The sequence below is a fragment of the Mastigoproctus giganteus genome, chromosome 14 (assembly GCF_048544385.1).
Source record: "Mastigoproctus giganteus isolate SK-2022 chromosome 14, ASM4854438v1, whole genome shotgun sequence".
Classification (NCBI taxonomy): domain Eukaryota; kingdom Metazoa; phylum Arthropoda; class Arachnida; order Uropygi; family Thelyphonidae; genus Mastigoproctus; species Mastigoproctus giganteus.
Window position 1 is genome coordinate 116840667 of NC_143588.1, and position 25757 is coordinate 116866423.

At 39.1% G+C, this 25757-nt stretch overlaps 1 protein-coding gene and 1 pseudogene across 2 annotated transcripts; both read right to left on the bottom strand.

The window, feature by feature from the left end:
• Positions 1 to 422: 422 nt before the first annotated feature.
• LOC150075647 (uncharacterized) lies at positions 423 to 25113 on the bottom strand. The gene is made up of 2 exons (XM_090388606.1): positions 23993 to 25113; positions 423 to 454 (listed from the first exon to the last, which is right to left on the bottom strand). The coding sequence occupies exons 1-2, from the start codon at positions 24549 to 24551 to the stop codon at positions 423 to 425; spliced, it is 591 nt and encodes a 196-aa protein (XP_090244732.1). The 5' UTR covers positions 24552 to 25113.
• LOC150075648 (intracellular coagulation inhibitor 1 pseudogene) lies at positions 5433 to 7180 on the bottom strand (annotated as a pseudogene). The gene is made up of 2 exons (XR_016547915.1): positions 6970 to 7180; positions 5433 to 6649 (listed from the first exon to the last, which is right to left on the bottom strand). The product of XR_016547915.1 is annotated as an intracellular coagulation inhibitor 1 pseudogene (transcript).
• Positions 25114 to 25757: the final 644 nt, after the last annotated feature.

The window sequence follows — 25757 nt, forward strand, 5'->3', positions numbered from 1 at the left end:
GTGCCATCAATCTCAGTCCCAAGTTGCCCAGGCCTGGGAGCCAGAAAAAAAAACTGCCAATCAAGCCCGCAAGTGTATTCATCCCGCACTGTCCAATTTTGCAGTGCCTGCAAAAAACAAAACAAATTAAATAAAAAACACTTTCGAGTTTGAAACTGAGAGGGAAAAAAACATCATTCAACTACTATGCATGTGGCAAGTTTTTACCTTTTATGGAAAACTATCCTGGCAAGATCTTGCGTTGCTACATTACAATTATAAGTTAGACAAAGAGTTTCATTACCAGGACTTAAATCAGGTATCACCTCAATCAATCGTTGCCTATAAGGCAAATATAAAGGTCAATTATATAATATGTGACTCCAAGTTTCATCAGATCTACACAAACAAAACGGATTCGACTGTATGCCAAAAGTTACTTCTTAACGAGACATGCTGTTAGTGGATAAGATAACTCCATACTAGGATTGAACCATAAATTCTTCTTATAATTGAAAGTAAACCGAACGTTTGGAATAAATAATCTAGTAAGAGAACCTGTTTACTAGCCTCCCACCTCTCCTGCCAAAGATCCAACATTTTTCCTAATATGACCATCCTCTCCTTTTTATGATCTCCTGTACCGTTATTGCTAATACTCGTCAAAGTGTATTCCTTGCCTTTCCCTATGTAATAACTGAAAGCTGTGGTACTCAATATACAAATCAAGAAGCATATGGCCAGCATATGCCTCTGTGCATAGCAAGCAACAGAACTCTCTTAAAAGAATACAATTCCCTCATCCCAGGAACCACAAAAGCAGAAATCCTTTTTCCAATGTCCCATGAGTTGTCCTTTGTCTTATGATGATAATTATAGGACATTGCACAATGTTAGATAGAAAGAGTGATCCAATCATATACAAAATCGTATTAACTAGAGGAATATCAATGATCTGGTGAGAGATTTAAATTTACCAAAGGAATCTGTAGAACTCCTTGGTTCTAGACTAAAGTCAAAAAATCTTGTAGTACAGGGAATGCTTTTCTAATGGTTTAGACACAGAGAACGAAAACTAGTTCCCTAATTTTCTGAGAATGGTTCTGCGGTTTTTTCCAATAATATAAATGATTTAATGAAATATTTAGGAATTAGTTACAGTCCTACATAGTGGAGATTTTTTATTGACTCATGAAAGAGAAGTCTCAAAGACGTGTTCCTCTGCAATGGAAACAAATATGAGTCATTTCCAGTAGCCCACTTTGTGCATTTGCATGAAACGTGTGAGAACTTGAGTATGAAGTATGAAGAACAAAGTTGGTTGGTCTGTGTTGGCTTTAAAGTGATAGACATGTTACTTGGAGAGCAATCTGGCTACACAAAAATGTTTTGCTTTTTATGTGAGTCAAAGAAGCTTTTTATGTGAGTCAATGTGAGTCAATGAGGCAAAGAAGTACGCACCGGGATGTCAAGGTATGGCCAAAGTGGGGCAGTTTGTTCCCTGAATCAAACATGGTTCATAAACCACTGGTAGATCCCAAAACTGTACTCCTTCCTTTCTTGTACATCAAACTAGGTTTGATGAAAGAGTTTGTGAAAACGTTACCAAAGAGTTTCATACCTTTGCGCTAAATTTCCATCGATCACCAAAGAGAAGCTAAAATAAAATATTTTTGTTGGATCTCAAATTCCCAAACAGGTGAGGGACTGACATTTTGAAGGAACTATGAATAAAAGAGAAAAACAGGATGGATTGATTAGCTTCAGGTCAGTTGTTGAGAACTTCTTAGGGAACAACAAGGATCCAGACTACAAGAATATAGTTGAAAATATGTTGGCAAACCTCAAGAAGCTGGGCTGCAACATAAGTGTCAAGGTACGTTTTTTACACTCCTACATCGACTGCGTTAGTGAAGAACTAGGTGAGAGGTTTCTCCAAGGCATGGAGACGAGGTACCAGAGGAGGTCAAATGTCAACATGATGGCTGACTATTGCTGGATGCTGAAGAGGCGCTGTAAAATAAAAGATCTGCAAGAAAATCAGAGGTACGAAAATTTAACCCATCGTAGATCAGTTTTTAAAATGATAGTGAGTGTTTAGTTGACTTTTCATCCCACTGCACTTTTAATAATGTTTTGAACATTATTTAAATATAAAATTCTGGTAAAGGTGGCATTTTGTTATAATTTCAGCACTAATTCTGAAAAATCAAATTTATTTCGTGATTTTTGAAGAATATCAAACGAAAATCAAAATATAACGTGATGGAAACAAACGGAACTAGCTTTTGAAATCAGCACTAGAAAATGATTCAGAAACAACCCTTTTCTGAGAAAACATCAATGAGTTTTTCAACATGCGGAGGAGTGTTTCATTTTGAAATTACACTGAAAATTGGCATTCTCAACGTTTTGATTGAAGCTGTACAAACTGCATAGAAGCAGAACCAAATTTCAACTGAGAATCACAGCCCTTTTGCTAGCGATACACATGCACTCTATACCAGGACATGGGACTGTTACACCACATCATCATTAAAAGTGTCTCGGAAACCAAAGAAAACACTTGACTGCTACTCACAATTATCCCATAGTATCAGACCTATCCATTAGCGGTAATTACAGGGAAAATAATATAACAGAAGAACCATGCTTCTCGGCTCCATGGGCACTCAGAGAATACCTATTAAAAGTACTCATCCGGGATGACGCACAACCCTTGACTGTAGACTGTACACAGTCACCAAAATACTTGGCCTCCAGCAATACGTTACGTGTTTAAACACGAGAGTGATCACCCTTCTAAAAACCATACCTGGTTGGGAAAGATTATCTGTGAGGAGGCTAGACCCAAACATGACAGTGTCAGAACCTACTTGGCTCTGATGATTAACGACTCTACCAATCTTTAACGTCTGCTGCAAATTTTTTACATCACCCCATATCTCCCGTCATCGATGTCATTTTTGAGAATCAGAAACAACAGTGGTCCAAGAACCGATCCTTGGGGGACCCCACTTCTGAAGTGTCACCAGTGTGAAGAATATACGTTAATCACGATCCTCTGTTTTCTGCCCTTCAATCACCCTGCAGTCCATCTAATAGTCATGCCAGTAATCTCAATGTGTTCCAGTTTATACAAGAACATCTCATGAGATACTGAGACAAATATCTTGCTAAAATCAGTCCAAATAAACTACGTCGAAATTGCTTTTACCTTCTAGCTCATGAGTAACTGTACCGAAATAGCTTAGCAGTTTGGTCAAACATGATTTTTCCTCAACAAAATCATACTGTGTGTCCCGAAAAATACCATTTGCATCTAAATGTCCTTGGATCGCCCTCTTAATAATTGCCTCTAAGATTTTCCCTTCCACTGAAGTCAGACTATCTGGGGTATTAGTTACCGACTTCAGTCATCTGTAATTTCGAAATCATTAATTTCGTATGTCGTACCCTGCCATGCTCAGCATCTCTTTAGCATAAAGGGTGCTTTTTCGGTAACAATCGATTCGATATTTATTCATTTCATCAGAAACATCAACAGAGTTATCGAAGCCTTTCCCAACCGGCAGTATACAAGGGTCCGATCTGATTCGTTCTCTTCTTCTTTGAATTAACATACTGTACGTGAAAGCTGCCTGTCCTGATTCTTTGCTCTCTTAGCCAGTGTGCTTTCTTATGCTGAGCTTTGGCCTCCCTAACTTCATCTGTAGCACTGTTACATACACTGCCCTACCATTAATATCGGGACACTTGCTTTTAGACAAAAAAAGAGCTTTTATTGCGTCATTTAATATTTTGTGCTGAAACCTTTTGCTTTTATGACAGCCTTCAATCTTCGCGGCACATTTCAACCAGCTCTTTATAAATGTCAGGTAATGTGTTCCTCCACTCGGCCTCTAATGCAGCCACCATTTCAGCCTTGTTCTTTGGGCAATCTCGACGTGCACGTACCCGACGATCCCAAAGATGCTCGATAGGGTTCAGATCAGGACTCCAACTTTCAGATCAGCACAATCAAACTTTTCCACACCGATGTCCTCAAACCACTCTGTTAAGATCTGAGCAGTATGGCATGGCGCGTTGTCTTGCTGATATGTATGGGCACTCCCCGAAGTATTGCCATTATGTTGGAAGTGCATAATTGTCCAGGATATCCTGGTATTGCACAGCATTCATGGTTTTGTCAGGAAGGAACTTTCCCCCTGGCATTCGCCACACCCAGGAACGGCCATCGGAGGGGTAGAGTGCGAACCTCGACTCGTCTATCCATAGGACTGTTTTCCACTGCTCTACAGTCCAGGATTCGCGCTCCTTACACCATGTTAATTGGCGTCTAGCATTTGTTGAGATGATCAATGGCTTGTGAACAGCTGCATGATTATTGTAACCCATATCATGGAGTGTCCTTTGCATTGTACTAGTGCTGATATTAGTCCCAATACTCTCACAAAGGGTTTGTGTGATTGGCTACGTGACAATAAATTAGCACTTAGCTTTGAAAATACAAAATTCTTGGTAATTAGACCTCGTAATCAAATCTTGGATAGTCATCCTTCTAATAAATTATATAAACATGAATGCCTTCATGATCAGAATTTCCAGAATTGCAAATGTCAAACTCTGGTTTCCGTTTCAGGGGAACGTGTCGTTTATTTGTAGTGTAAGACTTAGACAACTAAAAAACCTTGCTATATTTGCCTGATAACGATTAACTCATCCAAAGTAAAAAAAAAAAAAGCCCTTAAAAGTTCCTCGTCGTTCAGGGGATTCGACCCCGGTTCCCCGGTGGTATGACCTCCGTTCTGTTGAATGGTTCTCATAACTGTAAGGAAAAAGCATAGGGGGGTTTTTGGATTGGGGTTATTATTTACTCCAATCCAAAATTAACCATGGCCAAGTTTTCTCCCCATGGAAAACTTGGAATTTTCATCGAATAACCAAGCAAACGGCACATAGAATAAACACAGTTCACGACATTATACACCTCATGGACCAAGGTGCCTTAGCACAACACAATGATCAAAGAGGGCGGTCGCTCGAGCCAATGGAGTTATGCTCTTGCTTTAAACGATTCATGTTCCAAGATCTGATCCTGTAGATTTATTGTTGTGCGATTTATTGCCACATGACTTCTTCATCCATCTTGTTGGAACAATCAATTATCTGCTTCCATCTCTTGTGAAAAACTTCCTTCTCTGCTAGTTCTATATCATCATAAAGAACTAGCAATGAGAATTTCTTCGTTCAAATTATCAATATAATAATATTGAGAAATAGTTCAAAGTTTCCTCTTTGAACTATTTCACAATCAAATATATTTATGGAAATAAATAAATATTTCCATAAAGAGCTAAAAGAACAACAATATTCCATACAAAAGATACTGAATTTATTTAAAGGAACCATACATAATTTGCATTTTAAAGTAGTTTATTTTGAGCATAAATCTACAGTTTAACAATTTTACCAAGAAACAGTATCGTTCCACTCTTTTTGTGGAAGATCAAAAACAAAAAGGGACGATCTGCCTTGAACACAACAGGATCTCTTTTAACTGCTACAGAAGTGGTACGTATTACTCCAATGACAGTTACTGCTGCAGCTTCGCTACCTTCTTCGTTTACTTCTATGTATGCTTTATGAAGGACTTCACTCACTTCTATGTCTTTCTGGTCACTCAGCCCACCGAAGTTTGCGTCTTCATTAAATGCATCCACCATCCCTAATTTTTTGAAATATTTCGAGAGTTCTTTGAAGTATTCAAACTTAAATTTCGGGATAACAACTTTGTCAAACCGAACTGCTGTTAACTGGCGTTCAAGTTGACGAATCAAAGATGAAGTAAGATGGTCCTCTGCTTTCTGAAGCCCATTTATTTCGTTTGGCAAAATAATCCACATAGATACGTCACCGCCAACATACAGCATCTCCAGAACTCCTGCATCCATCTCAGATACAAATGAGTACCTAAACTTCACATTGGAGAGGTGCATCATTGGGACCTTGTTGATCTGGCTCGGATCTCCGTTGTTATAGAATTCAACAGGACGCGTGTTTTTGGGTTCGAATCTTGTTTTCCAAGTGCCTTTAAAATACACGGCATTCATCAGCAATAAAATTGTATTGGAAACGATATCGTCGACAATCTTGTTGATTTTATTGTGGGTTTTCTCCCGAACCCAAGAGTTTATCTCATTCACTACTTGCTTTCCGTTGTTTTTAAAATCGACACTTCTGGCCTGTGCTTGAAAGTACGTTTCGAGACCGTTTGTGTAATTTGGAAATAGTGGGAAGTCCTTTTGGACTAGAATCGAATTGGCAGCCTCCAGAATGTAATGTTCAGAAGAACCGAACGTCGTCTGCAACATCTCTTGGTAGCCTTTAGGAATGTCTTCATCTGAAAGATTGGCCGAGGAATATCCCAGTAACTCTCTCATTTGCTGTGCTGTCCGACCTCTAGCGCCATAATACAACATCGCCAAACAAGTAGCTAGACTGGATGGTGAAATAAATAAGTTGCCATTCTCTGCAGCCAGTTTAGAGTAGATGCTGGAGGCGAATGCGTTGGTCGCATCTGCAATTTGATCCGAGATTCCACTACTGTCCACACCAGAAGCAGCCATGTAAAGTAGAAACGTCAATAGATGAATCAGACAAGGCATGGCTGCAAAAAAAAAAAAAAAATAAACTTTTATTTATTTTTTTTCTTTATTTTAAAAAAATTAATTCTACAGAGATGTTTCACATGGAACAGCGTTCGCGCATGCCCGGCACACCCATATTTTTTATGTTTAGTGTCCACACGTATCAAACAGAAAAGTGTTTGATTCAAATGAGAAAAGAGCTTTCTCCATTTTAGGATTTAATGCTTTCTTTACACTTTTTTTGGAATAAATCATTTTATAAATGTTCCCGTGGTATACAAAATTATTTTGTCAGAATTTCATCAAGTGCGTTGCATAGTCTAGAAAAAGATAATCTCACCTTATTCAGATGGCGCCTGGTAGATTTAATCGCAGACGACTTAAGTCCGTTAGTCAGATGGCGCTTGGTAGATTTAATCGCAGACGACTTAAGTCCGTTAGTCAGATGGCGCTTGGTAAATTTAACGCCTGGTAGATTTAATCGCAGACGACCGTTAGTCAGATGGCGCTTGGTAAATTTAAACGCAGACGATTCTAACTTTTCTGCCTTTTCTTTTGTTATAATGAACTGTGTGTAAATACCTATAAAAGAAAAGACCCACGTGACTTTTTTCCTTGTGTTCTTCTGAAAACAGCGTTCTCTGCAATCGCCCCAAAGTTGTGAAATCAGGAAGTGACGTCATTGCACACTGTTATGAAAGCTGCAGTTTATGTATTGTGAAATACTTAAACAAAAAAAACTGGAAATTCCAGTTTTATTCCTGAAATGGGTAGGAACTTCAACTATGATTAAATTAAGTGAAATTTTGGAGTTGTCATACGATATTCAATATCAAAGTTGAATACACTGAAAGGACAGAATTCAAGGGATACCTAGTTCCTGAGCTGTCACCCCTCTCGCTAGTGGACGAGCCCACCGCTTGGCAGGTATTGTATATAGGTACGCTGCATCACTTCATTCACGCAGATGATGTTAGTATGGATAACCGTCATGAGTTAACTTTGAAAGGGGGATGATAGTGGGTCACTCTATCGCGGATGTGATACAGAAATTGTACCACCAGGTCTGTGGGTGGAGAAAGGTGGTGGATGAACATGGCCATCAACGTCTGTCTCGCATTGTTCATCACCACTGGCTTCAACGAGGGAGGTGCCAGAAACGTCTCCACCAAGACCTTTTAGCATTTATTGAGCTCTTCTGACACATTGCATGAAAAGGGTTTACTGGTACTTTCATTCTATTTTTTTTTTTTTTCCTTTTTCTGGTATGAGCCACCACAATACAGGCTCCTACTACTAGTTCTCGCCCACTTCTCCGTGGTAGGGACGGGTACCTGTGGTCCGTCTGACTCTGGGTGACCAAGAGGCCAACACAACATAACATAGCATTATTACAGAAACATGACAGTAACCACGAGTCTGACCTTTTTAACATAGTTTGTAACTTCACGGTGACCTGTGGCGAAATTGAAATAACTTTTTGGTGCAGCTCTTACCTATGTACATACATTACTGACAAAAATATTAGGATCACCAAATAATTTCTTACAAATATCCATGCGTATTGTGTCTGTAAATTGCATATGTTCTCTGGTGGATTTGCCTGTTTTGCTTGACAAAAAACCGTTTCTGGGGAAAAAAACCTTGCTATTATTTTCCACCCAATATGGGGGAAACGGTGATGAAACCACTGCGCTACACGTGCAGACTTTCCAAAAAGGACAGCAAGGAGGATAGTCATGCTGTTAGTTAAGAAGCACATAAAATCTAAGGCTATGTATCCAGTTTAATTATAGACGTTACTAGGCTTTTCATACCAACTAGGAAAGGCTTAGACCTAAATGAATGTCAGGTGAACTAACGAACACGTGACAGAGAAGGTATGGTACATATAAGAAGCCTGTGGTAGTTATAAAGTAGTCTACAATCAAGTCACAAAAGCGATTAGGCAAGCCAAGGCTTTCCCAATCCTTGGCAAAGAAAAACAGCAGACTTCTTTACTTGTATAATCACTAGAAGGGGAAGAATCACATTGGTCCACTTGATGTCGATCATAAACAGATTTAGGAGAGGAACTTTCTCAAATTGGAATTAGAAACAACATCATATCTTAATCTACTGTTGCTCCAGATAGAAAACATAAGAAACGAAAGACACTGTGGCAACCATGCAAGATGGGAATTCCTGTGTGGGTCCCCTTTTTCTGTTTGGCACAATCAGCTAGGCTAAGTCACCAGGCTCGTTTTCTCAAAGCTTTTCGCGAGAGTAAATCTCGTTTCAAGGGCAGAGCTATCTGATGGCGCAGGCCATAACTAGATGCAACAACTTCTTACAAGTTCAGTGAACGCTGCGTGGCATTGCTGACTTGCATGATCTACAATTTTCTGAAACTTGTAGGTCTGTGTGGATATCATCACTGTCCTCCTCACACTGGAAGGAAAAGGTTTGGGTTCGAATCTTGTCGATGACGCGAAGAAATTTAATGGTTGTTTTTTTTTCACTCCGTGTCTCCCCCCCCCCCCGGAAACTGGGGTGTTTTCGAACCACCGGTTGGGAACCACTGATGTACAGTATACATGGACCAATATGTCTGATGATCCATGTATACTGTCTTATAATTCCTCATGGTCCGCAAACTAGTCTCGAACAATCCAGGCAGTGTGGCATGGCGCATTATCCTGCTGAAAGACAGCACTGCCAGAGGGGAAGTCCATTGCCATGAAAGGGTGTACCTGGTCAGCAATGATGTTTAGGTAGAGTGTGTTTAGTGTCAAACGGCACGGGGGTTTCCCCCATCTCCGCGTAGTATACATTGTGGTTGTGAAACAACACTGTCAATGCCAGAGGTTTAAAAGGGCATGGATTATGTATATGTGTAGTGTCGTGTACCGTTGTTCCTCTGGTCATTTAGCCGCTGGGCCCCCAATGGGACCCAATGTTGTCCACACATAAAATAAAATATAAAATAAAAAGGGAGAAAACGCTAGAATTGGTAGCCCAAAGTCGTACGAGGTTCAGTTTTGCATGATTCAATTTTGATGTTTAGGGTGTAGTCTGGTGTATAGGTAGAGTGGGGCAGGGAGACTGAAGACTAGGGAAAAAGACAGAAGAATGGGGACGATAGAGAAGACGACCCCAGTGGTCAGTGGGGCCTGCCCAGGCCCCACTAGAGGAAAGGAGGGGTGGCAGGAAGGGGAGGAGACAGAGAACCGTCTCCCCCCCCGTCGGGGAGGAGGGTATAAAGTAAATCGAGACAGGAAGTTCGATTTAGATCGCACTGTCAAGTCCAGTGGTATCCGTCTAGCCTCCACAGAGGTCTGATCAGGTAGTTGTTCATGAGATTCAGGTCCCGTCCATTCTGTCTTGATTGTAGTCTTTGCAAGTGGTAGTCAATTCCAGTGTTTGTCGCGTTTTCATCATTCTTGTCCGGGAAGTGAAGTTTACTGGCCGGATCTGTTGGTCATTCAGTTGTCGTGTTTCAGTTAGTCACATTTCATGATGATTTGTCGGGGAAGTGGAGATCCCTCCAGGCTTCGTTGCGTTCTGTGTTCAGTCACCTCCGAATTTGAATCACATCTGGGGATGGGTATATCTTAATCTGGTTTGCTCTGATTTTCATAAGGGCATCATCCTATCCTATTGTGGTCAGGTGCCTCTGTCCAGGCAACAAGTCATTGCTGTTTGGGTTTGTTGCACTGTAGTTTTCATGGTAGCGGGTTGCTGTCTAGTCAAGTGGGTTTGGTGGTTGCGGCAGGGTCGGCCTTCTTGTGAAGAGACTTTGGGCATATTTGGAGAATGCTGTGTAGGTGATGTCACTCTCTAGGATGTGGTGCTCTCTGTCTTTAGGGATAAATTATAGCTCAGTGATGAATAGACCCCGGAGGTCCTCACTGAGTCGGCAGTCATCAGGTGGTCCCAGATCTCCTATGATCCACATGTGCGAAATGGATTGTTGGCTATCCCAATGTTGTTAGCTTGCTGCTTATAGCACTGTGTCTTGTAAATAAGTAAGTCCAATAGAATCCCGGGGAGAACCACGAAGATGATTTTGGATACGGTGTTTGTACATCTGGAATGAACTTGCGAAACCCCCCCCCCTTTTGTGGACTCCATCCGACGTTGTTGCCATACGGATTGGAGGTAGTTTTGTAGTCGTTTCTTTTCTGCAGATCGATTTCCAGCAGGGTCCGTGATATGGTCCCTGTAATGTCGTGCTCTTTCCTCGTCCAAGCTGGCACAGCATACCTGTGCGTATCACCTCCAGGTTAAGAGGCAAGGCCCCCGTGATCACCTGCAGGGCGTGGGTGGAGACGGTGTTACAGGCACACATCTTGGTAAGAAGAACTGATCAGTGAATAATATTGAGTTTCCTGCTATTTGACGCTTTTGTAGCCTTTTTAAACCATACACCTGAGGCGTATGTAGCTGCTGGAATGAAGACTGTTTTGTAGAGGGCGAGTGTGTGCCTCTTTAGGCCCCAGTCCCGGCGGACGATCCTTGCCACCATTGCTGCATATTTCTTCATCTTTGTTTGGATGTAGTTTAGATGTGGTAGGAAAGATAGTTTATTATCGAGAATGATTCCCAGGTGCTTTATTTCCATGACCAGTTTTATGGTTTTGTTGTTAATTTTAATTTGTGCAGGCCTTTTGGGTGTTAGGTATCCTTTGAGGAGAATGGATTGAGTCTTGGTTGGAGACATTTGCAAATGGTGCTTTCTGGTCCATTCCTGAAGGACAGATAGGGCTCCATTTGCTCTTGTTTCCATCTGAGCCCTTGAGTCAGCTTCCAAGATCAGGGTTAGGTTGTCCACAAAAGCCAGCGCCGGATGCCCCCAAGGTCCATGGAGAGGAATTCATCCAATACATAGTTCCAAAGGAGCGGTCCAAGCACAGAGCCTTGCGGACCTCTGTAGATCTGTCTTTCAACTCGAGTAAGGTGCCTGGATCACCACTCTTCTCTCGGTGAGATAACTCTGCAGGCAGTTGTACAGGTTCATGGGAAAGTTTGAGCACCTCAGTCGCGCAAGAACGCTTGTCCACCAGAGGGTGTCGAACGCCCCAGCAAAATCAACTGAGATGACGAGAAGGTATTTTCTTTGGCAGTTTTCAGCTGCAGTGATGGTTCTTTCAAGTGCATCAGTGGTGGATCGGTCTCTTCTAAATCCAAATTGATTCTGTGCAAGAAGCTGTGCTGAGTTATAGTAGGTTTCTATCCTTTGACGTAGAAACTGCTCAAAGACTTTTCTTAGTACAAAGAGAAGAGCAATTTGGTGGTATGAATCAGGCATGTGTTGTGGCTTGGTCGGGCTTTTCAGAATCAGTTTAATGTTGGCAGTTTTCCAGTCTGTGGGAAAGCGGCCGCTTTGGAGACAGTGGTTGTATAGGTCCAGAAGAAGATTTGGGGCAAGCTCTGCCACCTTTTTGACTATTTCAGGTTCTATCATATCCATTCCTGGAAATTTCTTGTTTCTTAGTTTGCCGACTGCGGATATTAGGTCCAGCTATGTGAAGGGTGCCTCTGTAATGGTGCGATATGTGTCATTCTCCCAGCAGATTTGCTCTTGCTCAGGGGAATTTTGGCTGTCTAGGGTTTTGAATATGTTGTTTAGGGTGTTGTTGACCGATTCATTCCAATTTTTCGTCATGCTTCCTTGGGGCGTCCTGGTAGAGGGTGTCACATTACCTCTGGGCAGTTTGCTCATTGTGATTTTATAGACTATGTCCCAGAGGTCTCAGTTTCCCACCGTGGAAACCAGGTGCTGCCAGGGCAGCTTTTTCCGCTGCCTGATCATTGCAGTGTAGGCATTCCTGGTTTCCCGATATTGTTGCCTGAGGGCCTCCACCTCTGGGGGAGGGCAGGAACGCCTGGCTCTTTGGAATGCTCATCTTTTCCCTAGACCACCGGGGAATGGCCCAGGTCATGGGGATTTTCCTTAATGGCCTGTTTTGCTGCATCTACAATTGCGTTGGTGACTGCACGCTGGTGATCAGGAGTTTGGGTCTGGTAGTGCTCAGTCGACAGTCTCTGTGCGTTTGCAATGATCGCTTTCTCAAACACCTTCCACTCTGCCTTTTCCACAGCGTATCTCTGGAGCTTATAGCTGATGGGCTCTTGATGTATTGTTGTGCATGTTGAAAGTGATGGACGGTGGTCGGATGTAGTCCAACCCTCCTGGATCTTCCAGTCCGTTCTATAGCGGGCAAGAGATCTTGTTGATAGGGTAACATCCAGAGTTGCCTCCCAGTGTGTAGAGGCAAAAGTTGGAAGGTTGTTTGGACAGTTTAGTACGAAAATGCCACTGTTTGCCAAGAATTCCTCCATTTTTTGTCCGTTCCTGGATCCTCTGTGCTATGGGGTGGCACTCTGCCAGAAGAACGACAGTTTACATCAGCAGAGATTAGAATTTTGGAGCCTGGGAGCTCTGCCAGAACTTGATTCAGGTACTGTGTTGCCGGGTGAATGTCCTCGCCCGGTTGACAGTAGAGAGATATGACAGAAATCTCCAAGGGCAGCGATGATGTGCATGCAGGAGGCCCACGCCGAGCATATCTGTGAGATCTTTGTGACCGTTAGGTTCGGGTTACTAACCAGAATGGCTGTCCAGGGTGTTTTGCCATCCACCTGGATGGTTTTATAGGATGTTGGGTATCCCCGCACTTCGTTAGCTACCGCATAGGGTTCTTGTATGAGTATAATATCGCAGTTTTCTTCATCTGCCTTTTTTCGTATCTGGCCTGCACAGCTGTGGCCCGCTGCGCATCGATCTGTATAAACTTGATGCACTTGTGGTCATATTGTTTAGTCAGAGTCCCCATATTCAATTCTTTGCTGGTAGGTACTATTGGTTTTAAGGTATACTGGGCATTTACTGTCACGAATGGAATGGGTTTGTGGGAGTTTCAGGCTTTTCCAGTTTCCGCACGTTGGTTCTTGTTCCTTGTTGGGGCAGTTTGAAAAGTTGTGCCCCTTCTCTGCACAATGGCCACAGGTCAAGATTTGGGCACACGTGTGGGTTGTGTCCGAAGCGACAGCACTTGGGTACTGCTACATGCTCTCTGTACCGGTGCGATCCCCAGTTTATGAATATTCTTGTCTGCTATGTGAGAATCTTCTATGCGTTTGGAGTAAGCTCTATAATCCAGTTTATGGAGTTTCCATACCTGCTTCTTGTCTGTTATTTAGGAATAACAACACTCACCGGGTCTTGGTCAGGTAGGTCCTGTTGTAGAGTGCATCTGTATATTTCATCGCAGATTGTGGCTGGACTAAGGTCTACGTCATAGATAGCTTTGGAGGGTCCTTCCTGGATGGTTCTGCCATGAGGCCAAGTGTTGGGATCTTAGTATTACTCAAGATAAGGTTGGCATCGTGGCTGGATTCAGTTTCAATAATCACCCCAGTGGTGCGAGTTTTCCATATCGATTTTATTTTGCCCGTCCTAAAGTCCTTGGTCAGGGAGTCCATCACTGTCTTTTTTGCTTCCTCGCTGGTTTTGTGTCCAACTGGAGTAGTGGGTTTAAGAACCACTAGGCGAGGTTTGGGGAGTAGTGTGTTTCTTGCCTCTGGCTTTGTATTGTTTGTTGGTTTGGCAGTGTTTGTCCTCAGCACTTCAGCAAAAGTGGGAGTGCACTGTGGCATTTTGTTCACCCCCACTTTCCAGATAGGCATCGAGCCTGGCCGTTTTTTCATTTTCCAGGTGGGTTTGGTCCAATATTGTTTCCAGTTTAGTCCACAGGGAAACTATTTCGGCTCTTAATCCTGTGGTAACTCTGCTTCTTGAATAGGTTTTCAAGGGCGGTTTGTAGGATCAATTTTTGTTGAGGTACAGTGCCCTCAGGCAGAGTCTGGTCTAATGGTGTATCTTGTTTCTCCTCGGTGGAATCCCGCTGCGATGCGTGGATCTCTCGTAATTCTCTCATGTCGGTTTATGAGGTTTCCCGCTCAAACTCGAGAATAGTGGGTTTATAATTTTTTCTTATTGCAGGGGAAGCTTCCACGTGGTGGTCCGCCAGCCCTCCGTGATGCTCTATGACTGTAATGCCATTCTTGCTGGTTTCCTACATCGTGGTTTAGGCTTTGTCAGTTTTTCCCTGCATGTTGGGATAATTTCAGATAATTGAGGTAAGTTTAAATTTCCGAGACTGTGGGATGTTAATACGATAGGGCTTTGTTATTGGTGTTGAAAGGCACCCGCTACAAGTTCGTAGCCCAATTTGGTGAATTTCTGTGCACTAAAGAAGATTTAGGTTAGTCCCATGTGAGGGGAAACAGCTATTCACGAAAACACCTCTAAATGACCATGTGGACATGTGTGTGTATAGGTAGGGTGGCTCCTAGAATGTCCGTTCAAATCCACCTCATTTCTTTGTACATTGAACAGACTGCAAAACAGGCCAGCGTGTAATAGTGCAATGTTCGTGTAGTTTAATGCATGTTATGTTGTTGTGTTATGCTGACCTCTTGGCTACCCAGAAGCAGCTATCACCAGGAAGGCTGCTTCTAGGTACTTGTCCACACCACGGGAAGGTTGGTCAGTTCCAGTAGATGGGACGCATAAGGTCTCAGGTTATGAGACAACGCTTAAAAAAAAAAAAAAAAAAAAACCTCTGGGGGCCCAATCCAGAGCTTAAAAAATATATATATATATATAAATAAATAAAAAGAAAATAAATAAATAAAAAAATAATAATAAATAAATAAATAAAAATATATAATAATATTTTTTTTTTTTTGGTAGTTGTTGGCGCATCAGCTTCTGTGGCCATAGTGCACCTCCCAAGGTTTTTGCAATACTTTTATCCAAGCCCGAAGTGGTATTCGAACCCGCGACCTTTGGTTTGCCAGGCAGGCACCTTAACCACCTGGCTAGCCCGGTCGTCAATATAATAATAAAAAAACCTCTAATGACCAGAGCAACTTCCTCCTGCAGGTTTTCAGGGATGGTGAGCATAAAGGTGAGATTTGTTTTTCATAGGAACAGTAATTGTGGAGATCGCCTCCCATCCTAGAATGTTTATGGAAGAGAGGAGAGGGAACCGAGTCATGGTCTCTTCGTTGTATCCACACAGAAATCTTTGGAAATTGTTGGAGTAGAATTTGGCCTTTGTCGAACTCACTTTAAGTCTGCTGCTTTCCCATTTGAAGAACAAGAGTAACACTAATTAATGGAGCTCAGTATCAGGTGTTTTTTATACCATGTCCCGACCTGAGCATGAGCCGTAGTTCACCTGCACTTGCTTCAATTTTCATAACGACTCACTGGTCATAATGTTTTGGCTCATCAGTGTATATACAACAGCAAAAGAACGTACTGCTAAAGTCAATGGAAGTGCCAAAAAGAATTTAAATCAAGATGGCTAAATATGAGGAGTGATACAAAAGTAATGCCTCCTATTTCTTTCCTCAGAAAATTTAATTCCAACTATGCCTTTATATCAATTAATCCTCAATCATTAATAAAGTTATATTTCCACAAAGTCACTATCGTTTTCTATGCACTTCCAGCAACTCTAGGTCAGACACTGTATTCCAATCCTGTAAAGTCCTTAGTCTTGCTCTGCAAACACTGTGCTTCAGCTGGCCATCGTCTGCAAAATGGGTGCCACGGAGTGCATCCTTCAGTGGGCCGAAGAGGTTATATTCGGTTGATGCAAGATCCAGGCTATGAGGCGGGAGGAAGTACTGTACACCCATTTTGCAATAGCCTCCATTGTGCAAAGACTGGTCATCTTCTCTATGGACCCTGTATCTCTTTCCCCCTCTATAAATTACAATTACTAGCATCCGAATCATCTCTAAATTGCTTGAGCCCTACACCCAAAAATTTTGTTCAAATCGCATAACTAGTACTCCTTTTGGCTGACCCCTATCTGTAGCTTTTTTTTTAGGTCCTAGCCACTGAAATCTCAGAAAATTAGGTAGCAGGACATGCAAGAGTAAATAACTATAAACTATAATAATGGTGTAATTGGTCTGCCTCCACAGGGCAGAGTGTGAACAACACTGGGTGCCAGCAGCTAAGTGACCAGTGGAACAATGGTACACACTACACACATACAAAATCCATACACCTTTAAACCTCTGGCATTAACAGCATTCTGCTTCACACCCACAATGTTATTGCAGAGGTGGAAGGAACCCCTGGTGCCATTTGACACTAAACACACTACTCTGTGCACAGACTGGTGTGGGGTTGTGTCATGGAGAACCTAATTAAGGTTTTTGTCTGGTCGAACTCTACGGATGTGGGCTTTCAGCTTTTTCAATGTTTCCACATCACAATCTGAGTTGATTGTTAAGCCATGCTCCAAGAAGTCCACAAGCAAAGCCCTATCTTTGTCCCAAAACAATCGGCATGACTTTACCGACAGAATGCTGTCTTTCGAACTCCTTGTGTGGTGAATTTCAATGGTGCTGCTTCGCTTTGAACTATCAGTGTGCTGCACTGAGATTGATAACAGTACCACTCCGTATGGCGAAACTACTTTAGTGTCCACTCAGTGACACACAAAATGATCTACTGGGCCACATTTGACAGCGAAAAATTAGGATTACTTTCATACCAGTCCTCGTATACATACATGCTACATGAACTAGCAACCTCTAGTACAGAGAGAAAAAAATGTGATATTAAATTTGTGAAAACAACTCAGTATAAATAAGAAGGTAATTAATGGACAAAGCAGCAAGAAAAATTGCTGGAAACTTTGTGAAGGCAATAAAAGTTCATACAGGAAGTAAATAGTTTCTCAATATGCTTTCGTAAAACTAACGACTCAAGAAATAAAAGGAATAGTGAGGCTCAGGTAGTCACACATCCCATTCCCATAGAAAGGACCTTGAACAAATCTTTCTTACAGAAAGGTTCTGCGAGATATGAATCACGAATTTAAAGTAATGTGAAAGTTGTAAAATAACAAACTAAAAAAAAATGGGTACATACACTGCATAGTCAAGCATCAAACATAGTCATACAATGTATGATATTCACAGAATGTATAGAAAAATTAGATGAGCGAAATTAACAGAAACACCAAGCCGTAATACAGAAGTGTTGGAAGAAATGGAACGGAAATTTAGTAATTCTGCTTTAAATAAATATAATCTGTAAAACATTTTTTAAAATTGATAATATTAGGGCCTTTATGAAAGTGATATTGTAAATAAGACAAAGGAAAAGAGTTGCCAATGAGTTTAAGGAAGAATTTTTCAATATTAGAAAAAACTATATTGGAATCATTACAAATAGTGGCAATCCACTTTTGATATATTTCCTGAAGAACTATTTAAATTTAACAGATTAATAGTGGTGAAAGGTTACAAAAGTCAAAGGTTTCAATATCCTGAATGTTGCCAGCTACATATGTAAGGCTTCAAAAACAGGTAAATAATTGAGTATAATTCTATTATTAGGCAAAAATGCTCACGTAGGTTTTAGGTAGTTGTTCCAATGTTTATCCAGGTTTCTGGGCTTAATTTTGCAATTTTTGCAAGTAATGAACCTGAAACTGAGAGGTGTTTTATGAAATTTAGGAATAAAATTATACAAAAGGAAAATTATAATTATTTATATTCAATTTATTAATAGCATATTAATAGCCAGTAACTTTTTGGTAATGATGTAGAGAGTTAAGAAACAGATTTGCAGCTATCACTGGATCGAAGCTCTGTTTTTAGAACTTCGTAAACTGCATAAAAAACTTTACATATGAAAGCAAAATTGTTGAAAGCTTAGGCAACCAGGGTGAAGTGAAAGGTATGAGTAAACTTATACAAAGGCTATGAGTATGCTATGTTTAACACTAAAAAGTAGATTATGGATAAGCTGTAGATTAATAAGATCATTGTCCTATTCCTTAACTAATTTAGATTTATTCCTACTTTTGTCTTTAGATTTATTGTATGATTGTTTAGTGAGAAGTTTACTAAGATATTTAACCACTTGAAATTTGTTATAAATACAAGTATCTGTTATTGACTATAGATAAACTGATTATTGAATTTATTGTTAAGCCTATAAGGATAACAAGTTTTGAATTTTAACATGAAGAGATACTCCTCCTCCTCCTCCTCTTCTCTAATCCTCAAGTTGTAATCATGAATTTTGGGAAGAACTGAGATAAAAACATTGGAAAAACTGTAATTTAAAATGCCTAAATTCAATTTTGTGTTTAATATTTTTTATTTTAAATATCTGATATTAAATATTAATTTCAGATCTATGTAAATTAAATGTAATTTGTTGCTGGTTTGTCCATCATATTTAATATTACAAGAATGGCAGGTAATAAGGTAGATGACATTATGCAATTTGAAAAAAATAGGTGCTGCTAAATTATCAGTGTGGTGCTGAGGGTGCATATATTTTGTGTTTATTACTTCTATTTACTTTTATTTTTCTTCTACATTACTTTTATCACTAAATATGCATATACAGCCACTCCTCCCCGACTTACATAAGGGTTGCGTCCTGCGGAACTCTGCATAAGTCGAAATTTCCCTAAATGCTTATGCAGCACTCACAACTAAGCTTGCTGAATTTGATTGAAGCAAAAAAAGAAATGTTTAACGAACATGTAAATAGAATTATTTATTCAATTTTTTTTATGTCACGCGTAGGAAAAATTACAAAAATTTCAAAATTATAAAATTACTAAATAAGGGAGGAGACAGGCATAACATCGGCAAGTTTTAACTTCCGAGCATTGTTGCCGGAATTAACTCTAGCTGATAAGCACACCACTGCAAAAGTTGAGGGCTGTGGAGATTTAGAAGGGGTTTTTTCCAACACATCACAAAATTTCTCTGCTGCTGCAGAATTGGCACTGGCAACCTCACTGCATACTTTAACGTTGCGGAAACCAGCGCAATGCTTGAACCTATTAAACTAACTGTTGCTTGTCATGAACTTGGCTTGGGATTTGCCATACTTTATCCTTAATATCTTCATAAATACTTCTTGCTTTTGCTTGAATGGCCAATGGACTCAGGAGCACTTGCTTCTGAATCTGATTTTCCGTCCATATTATTAATAGCTTTTCAATCTTCGATATAGCACCTGTATGCTGTTTTATGATCACTGTTGATCTTAAAGGCCTTGATTCTTTAACCCGTTCTTTTATATGCACACTGTCCTTCACTGTTGAAGCAGCAAGACCTAATTCCCATGCAATAGATGAAAAATTTTGACCTACTTCTTACTTCTTAATCATTTTCATCTTCATTTCTAAATCAATTCTGTTTCATTTCCTAGCATTGCCAGCACTTGCACTTTCCATTGGTCCCTTTCTTTTCACCATTGTAATAAGTAAATAGAAATGAAGAGAAAATTCTGAAAATTTGTTTCTTATATGATTGAAGATTTCAGTGAAGGTGAAACGCATTTCACCATAACATAAAACCCCACAGAATTCCAGTTATCAGAATTATAACAATTGCAATAAGATCGATTTTACTTCCCATTTATAATTAGATGCACTAACAGAAAAGCCAAATAAACAAGTGCAAATTGTTTTATGGTTGTGACCTCCAGATGTGTTCTTTAGAAAAATATCAACAAAGGCATTCAAAATTGATTCTTATAATGGAACATATGATAATGACGAAAGGGTAGCACTTCATTACAAAAATGACCTTTTAGAGAGATAAATAGCTTAATTATATAGAGAAAATTTCAACTTCCAAGGTCTTGGAACGAATTACCAAAAATAACAATGTGTTATTGGGTTCACATTGCAATGTTTTCACAATTCCTCAATTTATTCCTACGGGATGCAAAAGAAGTTTCCACAATTTTTTTAAGTGTGCACTAGCCGGCAAAAATGTACGTAAAATCGAATTTACGGAAGTCAAGTAGTTCCTGTATATAAAAATTGTGTACGTGTATGACAGGTGTGGGCCTGATGTGTTTTTGTCTTCTGACAGGTTCCCCCTCACTGTGGAATTTTTCAATGTTCAGATAGCCCTATAACAACTCCCCCCCCACTTTAGTGACCTAAACCTACGACTGTAAGTCCCTAAATACCCAAGGGGTAATCCTCTCCCAAACACTTTACCTAGTGGGCCCTATCACCTTAATACTTTTACTGTTCTTAACAGTCTCCCAGTGGAGGGTGGACTGCTCCACTAGGGTGCCTTAACTTCTAAATCCTTGCTTGGTGGAAGCCTTTCTGCCATCCACCTTCACCTATACTCCTTAACTCACACTATCTCCCCCACACTCCAAAAAAAAAAACTTTTTTTTTTGGTCCCTCCCAGGTAAGCTCAGGCAACATCAGGGTTCACCCCACAAGAGCATCTAATTCCTACTACCTGGTCCAGCTCCCTACACCAGATATGGTAACTAGGGTCCGGTGTCGTTTCACAGGACCATAGGCTAAGAGGCCAGATGAACAACATAACCCTACATTATACTACACAAACCACATTATCTGGCTTTTACCGGGTACTGTATTCAACACAAGAGAAGAGATCATAGAGTTGTGGGAAACCACTGGTGCCACTTGACTTAAACTGTATATACTATGTCATGGTGGACATATTGACGTAGCCAAGTGGTCAGGAGTGTGAGTGCAAAGCACACACTCTTTGAGTGGACTGTGGGTCAAGCCCGTGACTGCTAAATGCAACTAACATTTGTATTGATTGATTTATTGTAAACTCCACTGAACTGGTGGTCGTGCTGGAGTATAAACAAGAACATACTAGGCAGTGATTTTATACCAATGCCTACTGCAAGTTCAGCAAATACATATTACTGCATTGTAGTTGTTGCAGAGGCAAAGTTTGCTGGTTTTCAAGTGTTTAATGTGTACAAGCAGGGTCAGTTCATGATCAGGTATTAGTCCTAAAAAAGGAACTTTCTGCTGTTGCCCATGTACTGGTATCAGGTGGCCACTCAGTTTCAATTTGGGATCTGAACTATAAAATTTCAGTGAACTGTAAAACCATTGGATTAATTAGGCAGTTTAAGTCCTGCATGCTGAAAAAACACATGAAAGGGCAAGACAGGCTTCCCAACTTCACATAATTTCAAAAACTGGCAAATAAAATTAGCTAATTTTGAAGTTCCCACTGTATAGATAATTTAATTATTAGTGATTTTTACCTCTTCGGTTTATGTATTTATTTTATTGCATAAAATTATATCCAGATGAAATACAAAATAAATAGCATACAGAAAAGCAAATAAATAAAATTTCGGTATCAAACATTGTAAACAGCTGATGCAGCACCACTACTGCTCAGTTCAGAAAGCATGTCAACCACTACTCTAGTTTCAAATAACGCACTGCACTGCCATGTGCAGCATTCTATCCATACACACCAAAACAAATGCAATCCAATGCAACATTCAAAACACTCATCTAGACTACCACATATAGCATTGCCCTTAGACTCGAATTTTTGTAAATTGTAATTTTCGGGAAATCAAGGATACGTGACAAGGAAAAGTTTATAGCTGGGCAGTAAATTGATCCTCATTACACAAGATTGATAATATCTTGTATATGATTTCAGAGAAAACTTATTTAATCAATGGGTTAAATAAGCTTTCATTTTAATTTAAAACTTATTTTTCTGGATCTTTTTTAACGGTGATGTTTATCAATTCTTTCTAGTTGATTCATTCTAATCAATGTTTTACATTCATTAAAAAAAAAATTGAATTCAGACAACTAATTTGTCTGAATTCAAACAATACAAAATTTTTGCAAATGGTCTATAGAATATGATATTCAAACAAATTTCAAATTAAGCACTATACAGAGGTAGCATACATCTTTTAGTAGTAAGTATAATCCCACTTTTTTTGCTAGAGAATGCCAGCATTATTTTGCACACAATGCCAAAAAATGAATTCAGAATCACTGACATACACAACTATTTTAAGAAGTAGAGGGATTAATGAAGCAGGGAAAAGAGGGTGAATGCCAATCTTTTATCTGTATTACATACTAAGATTGAAATGAAATCACAATCAATTCCATACATTATTTCATTATAAATTTATATGATTAATTTTAAACAAGTGTAATCTAAAAATAAAAGGCTAATAATCAAAGAAAAATCATCCCATCACCTCTTTACTTCTAAAATAGACCCTTGAGTTCATTCTTGTTAGCTGCAAAGGGCAAATAACTCTCTAATATAAACAAAAATGTTTCTGAATGTTTATTATTTTATATTTACATCATTACAGAGGCACCTGTTGCCCAAACAAATAATAAATAATATTTTATGCTAGTTATTTTGCACATACAATGCCAACAATAACTTTCACTAACATATACTCTACATATATAGTATGACTATACACTGCTTTGGGTGATATGACGATGGACTACTTTTTTTGCTAGAGAATTTGCTTTGTTGGGTTAATTTTGTGTTGGGTTGGGTTTAAAGAAAAGAATGAAGAAGAAAAATACAGAAAGAAATTTATTCCCTTTAATAATGAAATGTACCAATTTAAGACATTTGCATTCTATAAACATAAACATTAAAAAATGTGATATTTAGAATAGATTTCTTTCATTGATATTTACAACTATGCTTTAGAGAGATGATTTGAACTACTTCTACATCTTTCTGCCTCGACATGCTATTCTTCTTATTGTCTCTAACCTTTTCCAACAGCTGTTGATGTCACAGATAGCGGATCCTACAACAGGGTCACAACATGTTGCAAATATCCACTGTTTTATCTTTGTTCTACTTAGGTCTACTGAATAGTTTCATCAATTTCTACCGCTTGATCTGACACTAGATTTTCTGGCTTAGCTGCAAAGAGCAAATATCTCTTTAATATAAACAAAAATGCTTCTGAATGTTTATTATTTTATATTTACATCGTATGTTATCATCATTACAGAGGCACCTTTTGCCCAAACAAACAATAAATAATATTTTATGCTAGTTATTTTGCACATACAATGCCAACAATAACTTTCACTGACATATACAGTAAATTTAACTTCTTTAATGTTTCTTTATATTTTTCCCCAAAAACCAGTTCTAAAACAATTTGCTACTGTTACTTATTTGAAACTGATTTTTAAGCAAAGCAAATAAACATGGTAACATTGAAAAAACTAAAAAAAATGCACAGACAACAAATTTTGAAAACAATTACCAGCATAGCTAGATCGACAATAGTCACTGGTCATGAACTCACAAAAGATTACTCCAAGGAGTTTACCAGTTCATAACCAACAGTACTGTAGTGCAAGTCTGAATGACATTTGCATAAAAATTAAAAAGCAACTTCCGGGTATGCCTTATACACCTTACTCAACTTGCTTTACCACATATTTTCCTTCGAATACGCTTCTCTCCAGTATGAATTCTTCTGTGCATATTACGATTTCCTGACTTCGCAAATGCTTTACCACATATATCACAGATAAAAGGTTTCTCATTAGTATGAATTCTTTTATGACTTTTAAGGTGACCCGATTCTGTAAATGACTTGCAACAAATATCACAAGTATAAGGTTTCTCATTAGTATGAATTCTTCTATGCTTTTGAAGAGCCGTTGAATAGGTAAAAGCTTTACCACATATTTCACAAATAAAAGGTTTTTCGTTAGTGTGAATTCTCGTATGATTTCTGAGGTGTGCCGACTGTGAAAATCCTCTACCACATATTTCACAAATAAAAGGCTTTTCGTTAGCATGAGTTCTCATATGATTTTTGAGAGTTGCAGACTGTGAAAACCCACTGCCACAAATTTCACAAATAAATGGTTTTTCATTGGTGTGAGTTCTCATATGGTTTTTGAGACTTGATGATTTTAACAGCTTGCCACATATCTTACACTGAGACGTCCTCCAATTGGGGTGAATTTTAATGTGATACTTAAGGCTTGATGCATATAAAAATGCTTGCCCACAGATTTCACACACCCAAGTTTTTTCCATATTTGAAAACTCAAAGATGAGACACTGATTTTGAATGTCTCACTGTCGGCTTCACAAGTGTTATGGAGATTCCTCATATGTCTTCCAAAATACCTTGACTAAAATACCATATCACACAATTTTCACAGAAATGGTGTCTCACTACCGTGAGTTCTTATGTGACTTAAAGATCATTTCACCATTTAATTCTCTCCCACATATTTTACATTTCTTCTATTCTTCAAAATTCTTCTATGCCTCTTAAGACAGGATGATTTTTGATATATTTCACTAATCAAAGGTTAATTAAGATGAGCCTTTGCAGATATGTTTTATTATCCTTTCTGAAAATTCTTTACAACAAAGTTTACGTTTGAAAGATTCGACAACGGCTTTTAAGTTTTCAATGGATTTTAAGGAACTGACTGAGTAAACTGGAATAACTACAAAGGTCATATACCACATTTTTCAGACATACGATTTCCACCAGGATCACTATTAGGTTATTCATGACACACCTGATGACTGCTTTATAGTTTCTTCTAAAGTATTAACCCCAGTTTTTCACGGAAGATTTTAATCACATTACTCTGTTACCATTTAAATTTCTTGTAATAGCTAATAATGCAAAAAAAAAAAAAAAAAAACAGTGACAGTAACTATATATAGCACTAATTCTTTCAGAAGTTCTATTAACAAGCATAGAACTGTTTCACAAGCCTTGTTTTCAGAGAAAATTCAATATATGTCTACAAAAATATTTACATATAATAAAATAAGAAAAATAATACACATTACACAGGTTTCACTAGAAGGATAACAAGCCCTGGCACATTTTCAACAGAAAAATCTTGAACCTCTTTCTTTAGATATATCTGGTAGGCTTTGTCCCTTAAAATTCTTCCCATCTGAAATACAAAGGGAAAAAAAATTAAATTGAAATGTATATATTCACTAACATACAGTAAGTATACCGTCATGAACTGGCAAGTTTAGTTTCCAGCCGGAATAATTCCACAGGTAGATTAGATAATAAGACTGATGGGTTATGGATATATTACTTCATATTAATGCTGATGTTATTTGATTGGTAGTTTCCTTATAGGAAATTCGTTTTCCAGAATTTTTTTTTTTTTTTTTTTTTGTTGTTGAATCCACTAACAGGGCCTAGCTTATCATAGTCATAGGTCCAGGCAGTCAAACATACAATTCTGCATATGGAAGCGG